This window comes from Copadichromis virginalis, linkage group LG4, assembly GCF_057382275.1.
Source record: "Copadichromis virginalis isolate Kocher_CV1m ecotype Utaka linkage group LG4, C_Virginalis_male_GT1.1, whole genome shotgun sequence".
Lineage (NCBI taxonomy): Eukaryota > Metazoa > Chordata > Actinopteri > Cichliformes > Cichlidae > Copadichromis > Copadichromis virginalis.
The window spans coordinates 7,526,653-7,545,335 of NC_140621.1; the positions used below are offsets into that span (position 1 = coordinate 7,526,653).

General features: G+C 39.7%; 2 protein-coding genes across 4 annotated transcripts in view; both read right to left on the minus strand.

The window, feature by feature from the left end:
* Nucleotides 1-3,758: 3,758 nt before the first annotated feature.
* hoxb2a (homeobox B2a) lies at nucleotides 3,759-8,760 on the minus strand. The gene is made up of 2 exons (XM_085453349.1): nucleotides 6,831-8,760; nucleotides 3,759-5,484 (listed from the first exon to the last, which is right to left on the minus strand). The coding sequence occupies exons 1-2, from the start codon at nucleotides 7,312-7,314 to the stop codon at nucleotides 4,667-4,669; spliced, it is 1,302 nt and encodes a 433-aa protein (XP_085309475.1). The 5' UTR covers nucleotides 7,315-8,760; the 3' UTR covers nucleotides 3,759-4,666.
* Nucleotides 5,423-18,683, minus strand: part of hoxb3a (homeobox B3a) — a 57,500-nt gene continuing 44,239 nt past the window's right edge. For 2 of the 3 annotated variants that reach the window (XM_085453348.1, XM_085453345.1), the window contains one exon: nucleotides 13,955-16,186. In XM_085453348.1, the coding sequence (XP_085309474.1) occupies nucleotides 15,315-16,186 (872 nt within the window). In that variant the 3' untranslated portion in view covers nucleotides 13,955-15,314. Of the gene's footprint in view, nucleotides 5,485-13,954; nucleotides 16,187-18,683 lie in introns of those variants that run through there. The other variant, XM_085453347.1, reaches the window with a different exon arrangement.

Below are 18,683 nucleotides of genomic sequence, written 5' to 3' on the forward strand. Positions count from 1 at the left end.
TTAAAAGGCCAAATCTGTGTGAAAATGTGGATTCATGAACCTTTGGGGATGGATGGCAAGGGAGGTTTACAAAATTGGACAAAAAGTTCCAAACAGTAGATACCTTTCGTGCTGCCATCTTCACCACTTGGAGAAATGTTCCCACTCAGCTCATGGAAACGCTTGCATCACTGATGCTGCAATTAATTTTTGAAGTGATTAACAATAATGGTGGAGCTAGTCATTAATGAGTTCATGTTTGGAGCTTTGATTTCTGGGTGGGTGGGGGGAAGGCATGGGTTTTTTGGAGGTGTGTTCCTAAACGTTTGACCAGCTGTAAAATTATTATTGTTTTCAATAAATTGCATGTTCAAAAAAATGTTTTATCTCACTCCGGTTTCTTATTGTTGTGTGCTTAAAGTGCTACTTGGAACCTTGTTAAGATTCAACCATGCAAAATATGATTTTTTTTTTTTGCCATTTTTCAAGTCAGGACTGTTTTAATGTTAGTTTTTCCTTAAACACTAACAAAACAAAGAGACCAAAGGATTTTCTTGGAAATGTTCTTTTACCCATCTAAGGTCTAAGTCATCACAGATGTTAACCCTAACCCTGCGCAAACTCTTTATCACAGAAAACAGATCCAACAGTGTGGATAATTTGAGATTTGTGTCAGAGTGATTATTTTCTTTGCTTGTTGATTTCCAAGACAAGGGAGAACAATTTATTAAAATGACATTTAATTTTTTTCTGATTTCCTAGGGATATGTTTAGAGTTGGGGTTGGAGTCATTATAGATGACAGTGCTTCTAGACCTCAGAGGGTTAAGCAATTGCTCAATCGAAAAGCTTTTACCACAGCTTTAAATTAAACAATATGAATTCTAGCTGAGTGTCTTAAGAAGTATAGCAGAATTGTTAGCATTGGTATTAAAAGGGTTTGTTTAAAACAGCAAAGCAGTAAAATTAAATTCACAGTGCCTTCAGTCAGTCATATTCCTCATGGCTCTATTCTAGCGCAACAAGTGTTTCTTCCTATGTGCTGCTGCAGGGCACAGGCATGGAACTGTGTTTGGGTATTAGTGGTGACACATGTAGACGTTCTGCTCTGGGCAATTTCTGAGCATTAGAAACTAAATTATCTTGCATTCCTGTGGATATCTATGGACGTTCAAAAGGGCTTGAGAGTTCAGTATGATCAAATAAGAACTATGGACTGTAAGGGTCAGTCCATCTATTAAGCTGCTTCTGTCTATTTTTCAGGTAACCTGCTAAAATGTGCATGTGTCATCTGTTCACACACAGACACACAGGATATGTTCCCATGTCCAAAACGTTATGCACATTCTAAACATCTGTATTTTGGGATAATTTGTTATAATTTGTAATTTGAAGCATGGCTGCAGTGTCTGATTCTTCCTCTCTATAATCTAAACCAATGCATCTGGTCGGATATTATATAGACAAACTCTTTACAATTTAACAGCATACTGGAACTGAATGAAAGAAGAAGGGAGACTTTTGTAAAGGTGTTTATATTTATCTAGGTAAGGCTCTAATGGAGTCCTGTTGGAATGGAATGACGTTAGCCAATAAATATTAAATATTAAATATTAATTTATTTTTTAAAAGAACAATTTGAGTGCTCAGTTAGAATATAAAAGTGCTATATAAGTGTCAGATTCCTTAACTGAGACTTTTGCTTTAATTTAAAAATAAAGGATATGGTGTTTGGATGTGGTGATGTTGAGGTGGATATTGACTGTGTAACGACATTGTAATAACCCCTACATCTTCCCCCTCATCATATTTTGTCATCTTATCATATTTGCAAAATAATTTCAGCATGTGACATTGCAGTTTGCGGTTACAGAAAGTGAAAACACAATTGCTACTCAGATCAGTATGTCATTCAGCAGAGTTTTAAGAACAATTTGGATAGCTGATGCAGAACATTTTGATACCAGTGTCAGTGTCTTCACCCAACACTGTTGTTAGAAAAATGGTGTTTGTTGTACCTGCTGGTTCCCATGGGAATCACTCTTATACATCTATCCATTTTACAACTTGTACTTACATGCATAGACTTCACTTGCTTCTGTCTCTGTTTATTTTGTCATTACTAAGACACTGTGAAAACAGTGTTGTCTTTTTGCTGATGGTTACACGCTATACCATTTCCTGTTATTTTTTATGGTGAATTTTAGGAATATATATATATATATATATGAATCGTGCATGGGGTAGAGAGTATATGCTATCAAAGTAAATATAACCAAAGAAGAAAGAAAAAACAGAAAAACAATACAGCTCACCAATAGGAGTTAAGTCAAGGGTTAAAACTCACCAAAAGATCTACTTTATTTAAACCTAGAGTCAAGGCCACTGATGCCCAAGTGTAACAAATGTGCTGATGGTAAGATGTTAATGTGAAATGTTCTTTACTGACTGTGGCAGGTTAATAATGGACATCAATGCCCGTTAACTTGGGCACATGCCCTGTATGAAAAGTAAAATCTGACACCGGATTTTTAAAAAATTTGATTCTGAAAATTTTTATATTCTTCTAATGACAAAGAAATACAGCTCATACCCACAGGCAAGCATGAACAGGACAGTTTTGATCTGTGCAGTTTATTGTTTCAAATAAATAAGCCAAAAATGGTTTAAATTTGGTACAACATATTTATATTTTGGACTTTTTAATTATGTTAGCAACTAATACATTTTATTATCAGATTATAACTTTTATACATTATTATTATTGTGTAATAGAATGCAGCTCTTTTTTTCTTTTTTTCTTTTTTTTTTTTTTTTTTACAATTTTTATATATGTATATATATATGTATGTATGTATGATATGCTTTGTTTTTTACATTCAAATAATTATAAAGCTTTTTTTTTTTATTTTGTTGCCATTATCATCTTATACTCTACTTTTTTTCCTTATAAGATGGGAACAGTCAACCATAATCCTTTGTTAAAATAAATATAAAATGTTTCTTCTGTCCTTTCTGCTCGCTGTCCTCACACAAACATCCTGCCTGTCACACTGAGCTGATCATCCTGTAATGGCTGCTACTGCTTATTGTTCACATCCTGCTTTGTCTTCAGCGCCATTTTGACTCCGCGGGAGGAGGAGCAGCTTTGCAATCACGCACACACTAATGGCAGACACACTCATGGTTAACTTCACATTCACATTTTAATAAAAGGACGCCAATCAGGGATTAACTTCCATGTTTACATACTACAGCAGCAGGTGAGCCTTGCTATTCTTCCACTCACTGTCAGTAAAAAAGGCTACATTGTTTTTTAGCACTGCTGTTGTTGCTACTTTGTAATAATAGCTGCTGCTGGTGGTGGTGGTGATGGTGGAGGAGGGCCACGCTGTGCTAACCCTTAGCTTGTACTCAGAGAGCTAGCCGTGCTGAGCTAACACCTGATGAAGGCAAGCAGCTCCGGAAAATGTGTTATTTTGCTCCCATTTATCAAGGTTATCTCCATGTAAACACACTAGCTATACATAGTTTCCTAGGCTATAGTCTTTAAGTTGGAAAAACTAAACAAGCATTTTAGGAATTTTAACAGGTCAATTATTTAATCCTTATCTAATAAAAAATAAATAAATTGAAACTGGAATTGAAATGAGAAATTTGAAAAGTGTATTGGATTCAATTGCTTTGGAGGTGGTTATAATGTATAAAGTATCCGTGCAAAAAACACAGCATGTATATAGGCTTTATATATAAAAATACAAATAATTAAAAATAGTTGTAATAAATAAACAAGTAAAAAATTGTGTTGTAAAAAATTAATTTTGTAGGTTGTTGGTCTAAAAACGTTCTGACCTATTTAGTGTTGTCAAATAAATTAATCCATACTATGTGTTAGGGTTACACACGTAAATGTGCTAATTTATAAATTCAGAGACTATTAAAAAAAACATGGGGCACAGTATAAATGTTTGTGTTTTTATTATTATTGTTATTCCACTATGAAAATATATGTACAATAAATAATTTGGATTTTCACTATTAAAGAATCTCAATAAATAAACTAGTGTTTAAACCTCCGGTCATCAGCAGGGCTTCCCTCTCTCTGCGTCGTGCCGTTCAAAGAGAGAATTCATTCATTCATTGTCCCATTTGGATTTTGTCAAAACGGTCCAGATATCTGCGCCTACAGACTCCGTGAACAGTTCCTGAGAAGCTTTTAAGAATCCATGAAGCTGCACCAGGATGAACTAGAGGAAACAAATCCACAAACTCATAAGGATTGATTTACATCCCCCCCCCCCCCCCAAAAAAAGAAGAAATAAATAAATAATAAAAAAAATAATAAAATTCCAAACCGAGAAAGTGAAGTACAAAAAATACATCCACATATTGTCATATTTTCAAAGGAGGGGAAAAAAATCCTTTCGATGTTTTAAAGTGAAAAATTAATTGGATTTCTTTGAAACTATGATGCCCTCCAAAAAAGCAAGAAGAATATGTAAAAAAAAACAAAACATATTTTAATGGAGAAAGGTTTCAGGAATGTTGCCGAAAAGCTTTAATATTCTTTTATTTCTGTTAAATAAATAAGTGTTGTGTCCTCTGCTGGATTTCTCATTAACGCAGGCCCCTCTGCCCACTGCCCCACTCGCTTTTATTTGACCCTACTTTCAATTTGTGTCGAGGTCTCAGAAGTTGAGGTGCTGCAGGTCTATGGTGCACAGTGTGCTTGTGAACAGATCGAAGTCCTCTTCTGAGAAATCCACAGGGCTGTCCAGGGTGCTCTGCAGGCTGGGTGACAGGCAGGGGTCCCCGGCGAAGAAGGTGAGGTCGGGTAGGGTGGACGATGAAGATACGGCAGAAGGAGCAGATGAAGCTGTGGGTGTAATTGAGGAGTCCTGCTGCTCGGGAGCTGCTGTTAATCCAGGCACGGATTCGCTCAGCTGCATCAGGCCCGGGTTGTCAGCAGAGTTGGTGACCGCCAACGCCGGCGGAGAGTGACGAGCCGTCGCAGAGTCAGAGCACCCCGATGCCGTAAACAGCGGTGGCTGCTCGGGGATACTCAAACGGTCTCCCTCCTCTGGTGTGGGCTGTGCATTGTCCCCGCTGTCATTAGCGTAGGCGGCCGAAGATGGATTGCCGCCTCCCGGCTCTCCCTCCGAGGCAGTCTCCCCTGTGCCAGATGCTTCCAGAGGCTGGCTTGAATACGGGGAGGAGGCGTCAGCGCCTTCGAGCGGCTCAAAGCCTCCCGTGTCGCTGGATTCATGGCTTCCTCCGCTCCCGTGCGTGTTTTGCCGCTTATGTTTCATCCGCCGGTTTTGGAACCAAACTTTCACCTGCCGTTCGGTTAGATCCAACAGGGCGGCAATCTCTACTCTCCTGGGCCGGCATAGGTACTTGTTGAAGTGGAACTCTTTCTCCAGCTCCAGCAGCTGCGTGTTGGTGTAGGCGGTGCGCAGCCGGCGGGAGCCTGCTCCTCCAGCGTCTAGGCCCGCCTGACTCGGGTCTGGACAGGAACAAAGACAATAAATGAAACCCCATATATATATTTATTTATTTTTCCTGCAAGAAATACGCTACTTCGTCGCCGAGCTCACCTTGGCTCCTCGCCTGTAATAAAAAAAGAACTAATACTAATATTTTAAAAAATATACCTTCCACTTATAGTAGCAACCGTCACTCAGAAGAGTGAAAGATAACTATGTCATCAATGAAAGTGTGCTTCTGTGTCTTGTAAATCAGCGAGGGCTATGAGATTCTGCATTCTGTGATCAGAGAGGAACACGAATAAATCACGGAGCTAGAAGGAAATGCGTGTGGAAATGTGGGAATTTTTTTAGACGAATGTGGCGGTATTTGTCAGAAACACAACTGAAAGCTCGATTTGATTTTTTCGTACTTCAGAAAAGAAGGCAGAAAATTTGCCGAGAAATTCCCATTAAAATTGATACGAGGTAGATTTCTAAATGTGTGGGGATAAGAATGGAAAACTGGAATTTCTTTCTTTCATTATTTCATCGATTTGTTTGTTTGCTTGCTTATTTATTTGCAAAATTATTTATTTATTTTGAAAAATGCATTGACTGTTAGAGAGTTCAGTGTGAGAGATAGAAATAACCTGAATCCCACAAAATCAGATAGTGTGCAGTGCGTTTCCTGTGGGGACGAAACCTACACCCCCCACCACCACCTCCACACCCAAACGTATTTTGTCCTTATCTCGCCATTATTTTTTCCCACCTCCATCCAACATGGCGACCTTCTCATTTGTGTTATGAATCTATAATAACATGACCATGCTGCTACTGCACATCGTCCAAGAAGGTTGAAAGCGATATATGCTATAGCAAATATGTAAGCGATGAACATGAAATTAAAAAAAAGAAGAGAAATAAAAAAACTCCCGTGTGTGTTTTTACGCAAGACAAATAATTATACATGGAATTAATACATTTTCGATTCTCGAAAGTTCTGAAATTATTTAGTGCCTATGTAAAAGATCTGCCCTCAGTATGGCTGGCGTGCACGTATTGATCCGCACTGACAAGGATTATCTGTAAGACGTTAATGGGTTGTTTAATGCATGATGAAAGAGTGTGCAAAGCACTGCAGCATAATGCAGTGGTCTAGATATGGCTTCCCTGTTGACACAGCGCTGCACAAAACACACACAAACACACACGGAGGGGGGAAAAGACAATGTCATTCAAGTATATCCACGCAGGGTGTAATAACTGTTGGAAATGTGATGCGAGTAAAAAAAGAACAGAACATGCTGCACACTCTCTTACTCACTACCACACACATGCATGCAGCTATACACGCTGTTACCCGGCATCCCACCATACCGACCTGTGGGTGACTCGATGCCCGCCGAAGCGTACCCAGAGGCAGTTGACGACGGGGAGGATGAGGCGGGGGGGATGATGGATCCGGTACCGCTGGAGTTGCTCCCTGGCTTGGGGCACTTCTTGTATGATTTCTTCTCCTTCATCCAGGGGAACTCGTGGGCAATCGGGCCGGTCGGGGTGACCGTGGCCGGGGCGGGGGCCTGGCCGGTCGTGTATGGCTGCTGGGCGGCTCCGTGATGCGTCTGGAGGCCATTAGTGGCGGAGGCTCTCCGGTTCTGCTGGCTTCTCGCAGCTGGTCTCGGCTGGCTGGCTGTGCAGGGGCTGAAGCTGGGGATGGTGTGCTCAAAGGGAGGCGGAATTACTGTCGACTCCTTGATTGATGAAGTTTGAAATGACTCCAGGACGGCGGGGAAGGACGTCAGGCACTCTGCTAGGGACGGCTGGCTGTTTATGAAACCGATCTCCCTCTCAAATTCAAAATTCATAGCTCTCTCAAACGGGCTTTTACCCCGAAACGGCGATACCCTCCGAACAGCCCCTTCCCCAAAAATAAAAACAGAAGAAACAACAACAAAAACACATACACGCACGCACCCTTGCACACGCACGCAACACACTATGGCTTCACAAAAAAATCAACTGAAAAAAAACGCACGAACATGTAGGTTCCCGACCGCAATGGCGTAAACACCGTGGCTATATAATAATTGTGTATATTGGTGATATTACTAGCGTGTGGGGACCTGGGTAGTCTAAACTGAAGAACTATGGGGCGAAATTGCAGCCAGTTCCTGGCCACGTGATCCGAATCAGCCAATCCTGGACCCAGGCCAGGCGGCTGTGATGGCTGTGGGAAGCAGCATTATTATTTTTTTTCCATCAAATGTCGTGTCAGGATACTACTTCGCAGGGTAGCTGCCATTGTTGTATTTTAACAGGGCGTGAAAAAAAGCCCCGATACGGTGGCCATTCGCCATGTGCGCAGTGTGGGCGACTGGCCGGCGCATCCAGGCCCGGTGATGCTGCACAAACAATAGAGCATCCTCTTCTTGAGCATGTTGTCCCCGTCTTCTGGGTGATGTGGTGACGGTTAGGTGTATGGAGCCGGCCAGCACCGTCTACAATATGTCTCCTGTTTACAACGCGCTGCTCATTAATCTTAGAAGGTGTGACAGAGGGTGGAAATGTCACGCTTAGAACATTCTGAGAGTTTTTTAGATGGCGCAGAAGCGCACGAAGAGTGGACGATGAAGATTTGTGCTCAGCGGTAGTGCAGAGGGAACAGTTTACAAGAGCATAGCTTAGATTTGAGGACAGACAGTGAGGGGAGCCTACTGATGTGTAAGTGTGCGATTTTTATATCTAATAGATATCACATTTACGTAGTGGTGTGTATGAGAGGGGAGGAAACTTTAAACAAGGTCTAAATATAATCTTACCCTAAAATAACCTTTTCAGAGAGGCTCCAAAATTCTTCTTGCAAGATACCACGGTTCCTCTCCCACCCTCTCTCCACGGTGTTAAAATGTTCGCCGTGTTTACGCAGAGGGAGAGGGAGAGTTCACAGCGAGGTCGCTTCACCCAGCTGGGGAAAAAGGAGAGAACGCTACTCTACTTCTTATGATAAAAAGAATACAGCAGCAGTATAAATGGTAACTGTAAGTGAGAGTGGCCTTTAGACTCAACAGGACGCACATGTAGATTTTGCGAGAGATCAAGAAGCGGTCATTTGTTTAGCTGGGAATATTTTGGGGAGGGCCCGAATAGCCCCGAGTGGAAGAAAACGAAGTGCGGTGATCAATCTTTCTCTCGCTGCAAAGAGTCTGACAGCAGCCTCTCTCTCTCCCTAAATAACAAGGAAAAATCCACCCTCACTCTTTCTCTTCCTTTCGGGGCTCGATTCGACGTATTATGGATATGACTGAAATAAAAGACTGAAAAGTTCTTAGCTCCCCCCCCCCGCCCCGTTTCTTTCCAAGTCGCTTTGCCTCACCCCCAGGCTCTAAGAAAGAGAAAAAGGCAGCAAAAAGGCAGAAATGTGTGTGGGAGGAAACGCCATTGAGCGCAGGCAGTGAGTAGGCCGAGGCTGTATGGGCACGGAAAACACAAGCCCACAAGGCAGACACAAGTTGCTGAGCGAGCAGCGTTCATTCTCTCTCTTTTTTAATTTAATTATTTTTTAATAATATATATGAATGCATATTTTTAAAATTTTGATAAAGAATTGGGAGTTTATATGAAGATTTTGTGGCGAGCAGAAAACGTTTTTCCACATGCCAGTAAAGACCTGAAGAGCGTGGATTGGTCGACTGAAGATGGGAACGTGTAATTTCTATTTTATTTTATTTTATTTTATTTTATTTTATTTTATTTTATTTTATTTTAATAACGCTTTTGGCAATCGGTTATTTGATTATTATTATCAATTGATTATTACGAAAATACATTTTTAGTTAATCCACTGACAATATTAACATTTTATTTGTTTATCTCAAATACAGTTTTTCATTAATATTATTTGAGATTTTGATTGGCCTAAAGCCCAATTTCTGGTTAAACATGTAACGTGAGAAAAGACTCGGTAACTTCAAATTTTTCATAGTTCACTAATGACCAGGTTGTTGTACTTTTCCTTCTTTTAATACTACCAATACTACAGTAAACACACTTCTAATTCAATCATGACTGTACAAATACTATGTGCAGAATAGCATTTCTGTAGTCAAATAGTTCAATACTGGATGATAACACGATGACGGCTTTGTCACATCTTCTGTCTAACAAAACACATTAAAATCAAAAGATTCTAAGTGGAGAAATGTGCGTGTTTACGTAGCTGTGAGTGTGCTACACTAATAGCTGGACGATTTTCAGTAGTGCCTGCGCTGCTAAAGCGGATCCGAGCTCTCCGTCTGTTTTTATGAGGCAATAAATTAGATCCAATCTCTGCTTATAGGTGTTTTTATTGTCTGTTAGTCCAACGGAGATGTAAAGGGAAGTGCGGCCATTATTTATGGGAGTCTGATTTATGTCTCAAGTTTTATGAGGCTCTCAGCCCTCCAAGCACGCGGGTGCGAGAGGGAAAGAGAGAGAGAGAGAGAGAGAGAGAGAGAGAGAGAAGAGGGGTGGGGGTCGATCACGTGATAGAGCCGAGGCGCAGTCCTCGGGGCTTTTTTAGTCATAAACACACAGCTGACACATAGCTGAGCTGCATGCAAGATGAGAAATCTTCAAAGAGGAAAGCATTAGCCACAAATGCCTAAGAGAGGATTTGTTGAAAATATTGAAATTGCTCTATGGGTATACATAGCTTGCACAACTCCAGCAACCTCCTAGTCAGCTTCATTGTTCCTATAGCTGTTGTTTGGAGTTTTCACTCACTGGATTTCAGTATTTTTGCACACTAGCCAGTATTTTCTGTTGACTGATTAACATCCTGAGGTGTCAGAGCGCTTATCTGTCTTTTGATTTAAAGCTGGGGGCATTAAATTAGCATCAGAAGATTTCTTCGTCACCTTGGAAAAGTGGTAAGAACAACACTAAATAAATAAGAATATGCATACATACATAAAAGGAATGGAAAATTCTTAGTATTGGTACTGCGTCAAGCCAAATTGTTACTTAATTTGGATAAACACTGATACCTAAGGAGAGCTGCAGTGAAGCAAAATAAATCAAATTGTTTGGCCTGGCTACTGAATGCCTTCCTGCTATAAAGTGATCTTCATCATTGCAGTAATGACTGGATTCAGCACACCAAAACTGAATGTTTTCTTCACCACTAGTGACAATAATCACTGCTGAACACGTGTCAAAAGCCAAACTGCCAGAAGACAGCTAACTGATCATGACACCAAAATGCATCTGACTGAAGGGACTGGTGCTCATTCTTTTATTCAACTTTTTGAGCCCGCAGAAAAAAACAGCTGCCAGAAGAAAACAAAAACTCAAAACACATTAGTACAGTATCTGGTGCTTATTTTTCAGGTTTTGTAGGAAAAGGTTTTGTACTTTAATATTAATCCCAACCTTAAGACCACCTGATATTAGCAAAAAGGATGGCTGCTGCTGCTATCCCAGCAATTAATACCAGACAGCAACTAAATAGCAGAGTAATAGGTGGTGATTTATACATTTCCTATTCTTACAGTGGTATCAGATAATAAAGCCCTTCTTCTCTCTAGTTTGTACAGCAAAGCGAAGCAGCGAGAAGGTTTTCTGAAAGCTAAAGGTCTTTTCTTTTTTGGACAATTCTGTAAGTTTTCTGACTGTGATGCTTTATCCTCAGACACCGACCCAGTATTCACTACTGGCACCAGAGTCAGGTCATCTCTGAATCAGAGACAAGCTGTTTGAACTAAGTCACGGCCACACCTAATCTGTGGTTTATGAGCAGCATTTGTTTCTATATTATATCTACATTATATATATTCTATACTATACTAACTATCTAACAAATTTGACAGTCAAATTTTCAATCTGATTTAACCTTTTGACACTATTATGCACTCTAGAGGCTTTTGAAACAAGTACTAAGTCCTATTATGAGTTTCTGAGTTCAAGTTTTTACTTTCATCTTTAAAAGTATTTTTATGCATATTTATTTCACTTAAAAAATTGGTACTTTTTAGTACGGAATCTTACAGAATGCAGTGAAAGACTGATGGGATGGTGAATGTTTAACTTCTAATTCTTACTGATTGAGATTATAACTAATGCAACAAAAGTGCTGTTTAGACTGTGTGAAGATTTAGCTATTAAAAGGTCAGGACTGTTGTTCCAATCTTAGTAAAAACTGTTTGTTGTATGGAATGATACAAACACTCATATCACTGTCTCTTAACACATACAACACAAAGTGCCTTTAACCAACTAAAAAGTCTAGGCTAATCATAAATATATTTCTGAGTTCATCTTTTATAAAAGCACCTAAAACAACGATTGTATGAAGTGAATTAGAAAGCAAATTTACTTGGAATTTTACTTTTATTTGACACCTTTCCTAAATACTGCACATCTAGAAAAAAGCCAGTAAAATCCATTCCTCTTTTGTGTTGACATTTTTGAGGCACTGTGTTTGCGTTATCTAAGTAAAATAACAAGCATGTCTTTCACACATGTCAGTATCTATAAGATTTGTGTTTTAACTGCTTATTTGTGTGGTGGCTTTAAAGGTTTTAGTAGGTTGAAGAATTTTCAATCATACTGAATATGTTGTGATAATCAACATTCTACATATTTATATAATCATAGCAATTGTAACTTTATCTTAGCAACAAATCTCCTATTTGTAAATTTGATATTTCATATTAACCCAAGGAAATCCAGCATTCGTTTGACCATAATAATCTAAATAAGAGGAGCAGGATTCTCTGCTGATACCTTCACTGTGATAGTAGTATTCTGCTTGTTTTAACATTATCTGATGCTGACTTTTCAGTCTTTTTTTTTTTTTTTTTACCAAAACAGCATGAATCAAGCTTTACACTCCTGTGATTCTTAAAACACTGAGGCTAGCTCTGAATAACATAACATTTTATTAAAGAATTGTTCAACATTCAACTCTCTCAACAGTGAAAGAAAAAGGATCTACAAAGGACAAAAGAAGAACTTGTTTTTTCTCCAAAAAGACTTGTTCTTTTTTCCATCTAATAGTTAGTCTATATTTTCCCACTATGCATGGGTGGTTCAACAATCCCCACACTTGCCTTTTCCCCTGTACAAGCCAGGACATTTATGTACAAGGGTCAGTATAGGAACATAAAAACTACTAATTTTCTTCTAAAATACAAGAACTAAAAAATGTAACTTTAGTACAATGGACAAGAAGAAACAATGTTTTTTTTCTTTCATAACAGGTAAATACTAAAAAAGTACAGTATTTTTTCTCGATATAAATACATGAAGGATAAATAATAGTCATACAAAACAGAAAGTCTTTTTTTAAACTGGCTATAACAAATAAATATTTTATATGAATGTTCACTTGAACACACATTGGCAAAAGACGCTTTGATTGGAGGGCCTTTCGTCTTCAAAATAAGATTTCATTATTATTATTATTTATTTATTTTTTTTTACCTTTAACCATCAAAATGTAAACTCTAAGTGCAACAATGATGCCCAGATGTGGCAAGCTTTTGTGTAAATCATGCACTTTTAAAAACAAAACCAGGGATTCACTTCCTAAACATCAGCAAGTTTAGAGAGAGTCGAGCGCACACTGCTTGTGTTTGTTCCACACTGCATAGGCTCTGTGTGCACTGTATGCACTCACTGATGGTTCAAGCAAATAAACCCAGTAGTTTTAAAAATGTGTTTTACACAGCAGCTCTGACTTCTGGGACATGCATTTCTTGTTCAAATATATACCCTGTATCCATGTTAAAAGTCAAGATATGTGAGAACAAAACAACACAGGAGAAAGTGTGGACTTTTATGCATCGGTGTCCTCTATTGTAAGTTAACTCTTCCAAAGTGATAAAGAGAGAGAAAGAGAGAGCGAGAAAGAGAGAGACAGCAATGATATACCTCAACATAAATAAATAATATTCTCTGCTCTTTCGCATTTACCCTGTGTCAATAATGTGCTAAAATAAGGAATTTTAAATGTTTCTTCCATGTCCTCTCGTGTGTTTGTTTGAAGGTGTCAACAGCTGGCGTACCCTGGCTATGGAGGTGTGTTGATGAAACATTGCTAGCTTAGCACTGCTGTGTGTGCATGAAGGTGTGATTAGCTAAAGTAGCTTAGCACAGATGTGTGTCGATGAGTACTTTAGCAATTGAGCTCATAGCTTCTTAAACCCTGTTCGAGCGATAGGTAGGCTGTCCGTGTGATGGATGTGTGTGTATGTGGTTGGGAAAGGGGGTGGAGGTGGTGGTGGTGGTGGTGGGGGGGGGGGGGTAGTCTGGGGAACTGTGGGAGGTTTTGCCTCCTTCTGAACCCATGTGCTGCTGCCATAGACAAGAGACAGTGGGTTAGTAAAGACTGGGTCTGAGATGGTTATACAGCAGGAGCCAGAAAGGGACAGTGACCGTCGAGTGGTTTTTGCAGGAGAAGATGTGTTCTGCCAGCTCCAGCTATATATTTCTGCTCTCCATTTCACTCTGTCTCCTTCTTTTCTCTCTCTCTCTCGCAAGCTGGTATAGAGACAGAGTCCTCCACATAGCTCAACCTGGCTGACAACAACATGTGTTGTCTGGAGGGGAAGAGAACTCAGCACCATAAATCTAACCACCTTGTTAACTGGGCATTAAAATTTCAACCATTTCATTTAGAAGGGGGAGAGCTGCGTTCATATATGTGTCCTATTAAGTATCAAAGTACAATTTTAGACTAAATGCTACCTCCAAAAGAGTCCTTTTAATACACAGTAGCTAAACTACTCCAGAATTTGCTGTGCTCACGTGCCCAACATACACACACAATCACTCCTCACCCCACTTTCTACTTGAAAGGCTAAAAATAGAAACATAACTAAGTTCTCAGTTTTTTACAGTATCAGGAGACCTGTATAGTCTGGGAAAGCATTATATTAAATTATAAAATAAATTAGTTTTAATAATGTTGTACTTATTGCTAAGTGTCTTAAATTCAAAATTTTTAGGGTTTTTTTATGCTGTTTTGAACAAATCTTCCTGATTTTTTCTGTGCGACCATGGTGGTTTTCATTTCAGTCTCAATCTGACAAATGACTATACAACGGTGCTCAAGGTGGATCCTGTCATACTAAACAGCTGCCAATGTATCTCTGCCATAAGACAAGCTCCTTGATATGCATTGTCTGCAGCAGCAAAGAGCAGCATGGGGACTGAATGTACACCTGACCTCTCCCTACAATACACCTCATTTCCCTGGGGCTGTGGAATACTGTGTAGATGGGTTCGTTTTTAAAATGACTATACCACTAAAGTAAAAGTTAAATGTTTAATCCAAATTCAAATATGATTCAATATGGTTTAAAATTTGTGTTACTTAAAGTTTGTGTTACATAAAGTTAGAGCAATAGACATTATACTAGTTAGTTTAATAAGTTTGAAAAATCTATTTTAAAAAAGAGTTTGCATTATAATACACTGCTGTTGTTTCCAGCATTGGATATGCAGATATGCCTTTCATCAAGTTATTTGACAATATGAAAGGTTTGGGTTCATCTGTGATACTCGATACTGCTGTCTTTTTAAAATTAAATTACCTGCCGTTTCAAGGTAGCACTGAAAGGTCTCGTCTTAATCAGATTTAGTGGAGCTCTTTATGAAGGCAGTGAAAACAGGGCGGTGGCAGAACACTACCCAACACTGGCTGTTCCCCTTTGTGACTTCAGAGCTCAGGACAAACCACTGGACGGCCCCTGTGAGTCTTCTTTTGCCTCTCATGCTATCCTGCTGCAGCACTAGTCTCCCTATGTGTAAGTCTGTTTGTGAGCCATGATTTGTTCGATGTGGTCTTCACTTTTTTGTATGTTGTCATTTTGTTCCAAACCTGCTACAGGTGAGTGAGCTTGGGTGCTTCCTGGATTCTGCCCTGAGTCGAGGTGTGGTGTGCCGACAGTTCGGTGTATGTCGGGTGTGTAGGTGGGTCACAGGGACCCGGGGGACCCCCTCCACCCACATGGTGCTGGTTGGCAGCTGACATGGGCCCTGCGCCATTGTAGTCCATGGTTTGGTGGTGGGGTGGGGTGGGGCCGAGGTGGTTAAGCCCATACATGGAAGGCCCTGAGCCAGGCATGGGTTCCACATAATTAGCACCCCCCACATAGACTGGACTGGCCTGTATATTGGTGGGTGTCCCATAGCCAGCACTATTAGCCTGCACTAGGCTGTGGTGGGGATGGGGATCACCATAGTCTTGTTCTGGGGTGCCATACTTCTGCTGGGGGGGGCAGCCCTTCATGGGGACATTTGAATAGGCAGTGGACATGGAGTAAGACACTCCCTGGTGGGGCTTGCCAAAGGATGGTGGAGATGGCGCGTCATAGCCTGTGCTGCCTCCTCCACCTCCCCCTCCCATTGGGTGCATTGAATTGAGAAAGCTGGCAGAAGACTGCAAGGGCAGAGGAGGAGAGCCTGTTGGTGAGGGCCCTCCAGAGCTGGAACTCAGGCCCTTGTTCTTCTGGTCCTTCTTGTACTTCATGCGTCGGTTCTGGAACCAAATCTTGATCTGGCGTTCTGACAGGTTGAGCAGGTTGGCCATTTCCACGCGTCGTGGCCGGCACAGGTACCGGTTGAAATGGAACTCCTTCTCCAGCTCAACAAGCTGGGCACTGGTATATGCTGTTCGAGCCCTCTTAGATGATGCTGACGAGCCACCAGTTGGACTCTTCTCCCCGCTGCTGCCACTCTCAGCTCCTCCTGATGCTGACAAGAGAACAAAAGGTGAATGTGAGAAAACATGAGGGCATAGCCACCCACAGAAAAATACCTGGTTGACAGTGGAAGAAAGGCAAGAAACTAAGGATATTTAAAAAAGAATGTTGGCATCTTAAGAAGGTAAAAGCTGAGAGATCGAGAAAGGTAGAGAGAATATAACATAATCAGGCTGCATGCTGAAGGAAATTAAAAGCATTCAGGTTCTTAATAAAGCAGAGGGGGGGTCTAGCAGGCCGACTGAATCCCTTGATATTAGTTGTCAACACTTCATAACAGTGGCAGTTATTAAGCTGTGGAGGCCCCAGTGCTGGCCGAGAGAAGCTAAATTGCATCTTGGCTGGAAAGACAAACCCCCCACAGCAACACCAGCTGCAGCACAAGGACTCATGAGCAGGAACTGAGGTTGACCTGCACTCACTTCAATTTGCTTGCCAGGAAAAGTCAAACTTCTCATCTCATTTATGTCATTATAACAGTGAATTCTAATAGAAACAGAAAGTTGTTTAGAGAAAAGGGATTGAACACATGCATATTTGATAAAGACCTGTTTCCTATCATTTTCTCTCCCAGGAAGTACATTTGTGGATCCAGTGAAGTTCTGAGACAACTAGTGATGAAAGTGAAATAGCTTGAGTCTAAAGTTATTTTCTTTAGCTCAGAATTTTCCATATGGCAATGAACTCCTGTGCTTTTAAAACTGTAGTACCTGATAGTTAAACTAAAACAGTAACACGGGATAATCCGATAGCTTCAACCTCTTTTTTTTCCTATCTTGAGTTTTTGATTATGTTATACAGTTGCTCAAAACAACATAACCTCTCTCATCCTTGTGTGCACGTGTGGCACAGCAGCCTCTGATATAAATGTTTGTATGTGCGTGCTAGCGGTGCATTCTCATTAGTAACAGCTGATACAGTACAGTTTAAGGAAACCTAGATCCAGTCATTCATTATGTTTTCTTTGTTATCGTATTTCTATAAACAGAGATGGAAAGATGAGAGCAGTAACTAGTCTGGAGCAGTGACACTCTCTAAATGATTGTTTGAAATTTTCATTGATAAACAGTCTAATCTCTTTTCAGTTTTTTGTCTGGTCAGCTGAAATGTTTTTGAATATGATTATCACACTCATATTCATTTTTTCTGAATGATAACCACCAAATGAAATAACATATCTGTCTGCCTCAATGACTGTGTTCTTTTCCCGTTATCAGACATGCTGATGGTATTCAAATTTATCATCCAGATGCTAATATCTTCCATTTCAAATGTCTGTTCATCATTCTCTCACCCTCTCCTTGAAAATCTATTTATCTGTTATCATACATGACATTTAAATTCTTCCTGTTAATATCTTTCTACTTAAAGTGGCTTTTCAATGAGCAACAAAAATGAGGAGAAGGAAGAAAGGCGAGCAATCGGAAAGCAAATCATTTTCATGGAGTGATGAAAGGAGAAAGAAGTGCAGGATAGGGAGGAGGAGGTGGAAGAATGAAGAGAGGTATAAGCTACTGGTTGCAGGTTTGTGGCAGCATGTTGATAGACTATATTTTTACCTTAGTGATGTCTTTAGAGAAGTTTTTAGTCTTACTTGATAAGAAAGTCATCTCAAGATAGCCTGCCAACAAGGTTTATGTAACTCGCTTAACTATTATTCTTTTCCTAAGATTTGACACTAATTCCCAGTAAAACCAGGTATTTGTCATCTCTGAATGTCTGCAAAATTTTCCAGTTCAGTCAAATATGAATAAATATATCTTTTGTTATTCTTGTAATTCTATCTATCAATTTCGAAACTGTCAAATATTTAATCTAGTTATTAGAAAATACTTTCTCTGTATTTATGTACAAATTTTGTAGAGTTAGATAATAAAAATAATTCATTTGGTCTAAAAAATGTCTTGGCTGCCAAGGTGATACATTCTCTCTGTTGAAAGAGTGTAAAGATGTATTGCAGGAATTAAATATATTTCATATAATTACATATAGTTTCAAAGTCTCAAAACATAATGTTTACAATTTATGCCGATGTACCTGAACAAACAGATTGCTTTTTCATGACTGCTTCACATTTTGTCATTGAAATTTGACTAGCCTAACAACTCCATCCCTGACAGGTTCCAGAAGATCAATGCAAATTCCAACTGTTGTTCATCAAGAAGTAGTTCCAGGATATGACTGTAAAACTGCACAATGTTGTTTTTACCTGTCTGCTATTCAAAACAAAGCAAAATACAACCTTTTTCTTTCTTGACTTTTAAAGGTATAGTTGCTCTTAACAGAACCACGCCAGCTGTTTCTTCCTGCTTCAAGTCTTTATTTTAACTACGGGCTAAGTCTAATTCATCACTGGTGTTGACCGTAACCCTATAGCATGCAAACATTTCATTTTTGACACATCACAGAACATGGATTTTCTGCTGCTAATAGAAGTAAATGGGTTTTCCTCCCTTTTCATGTATTTTACTGAACACTTCTTTTAGTTT

Bases quoted from the DNA above. Each gene is read 5' to 3' on its own strand.
- hoxb2a (XM_085453349.1), bottom strand. From the start codon at position 7,314: ATGAATTTTGAATTTGAGAGGGAGATCGGTTTCATAAACAGCCAGCCG. The intron at 5,485-6,830 runs GTCGGTATGGTG...GTTCCTGTCCAG, and splicing joins GGGCATCGAGTCACCCACAG to ACCCGAGTCAGGCGGGCCTA.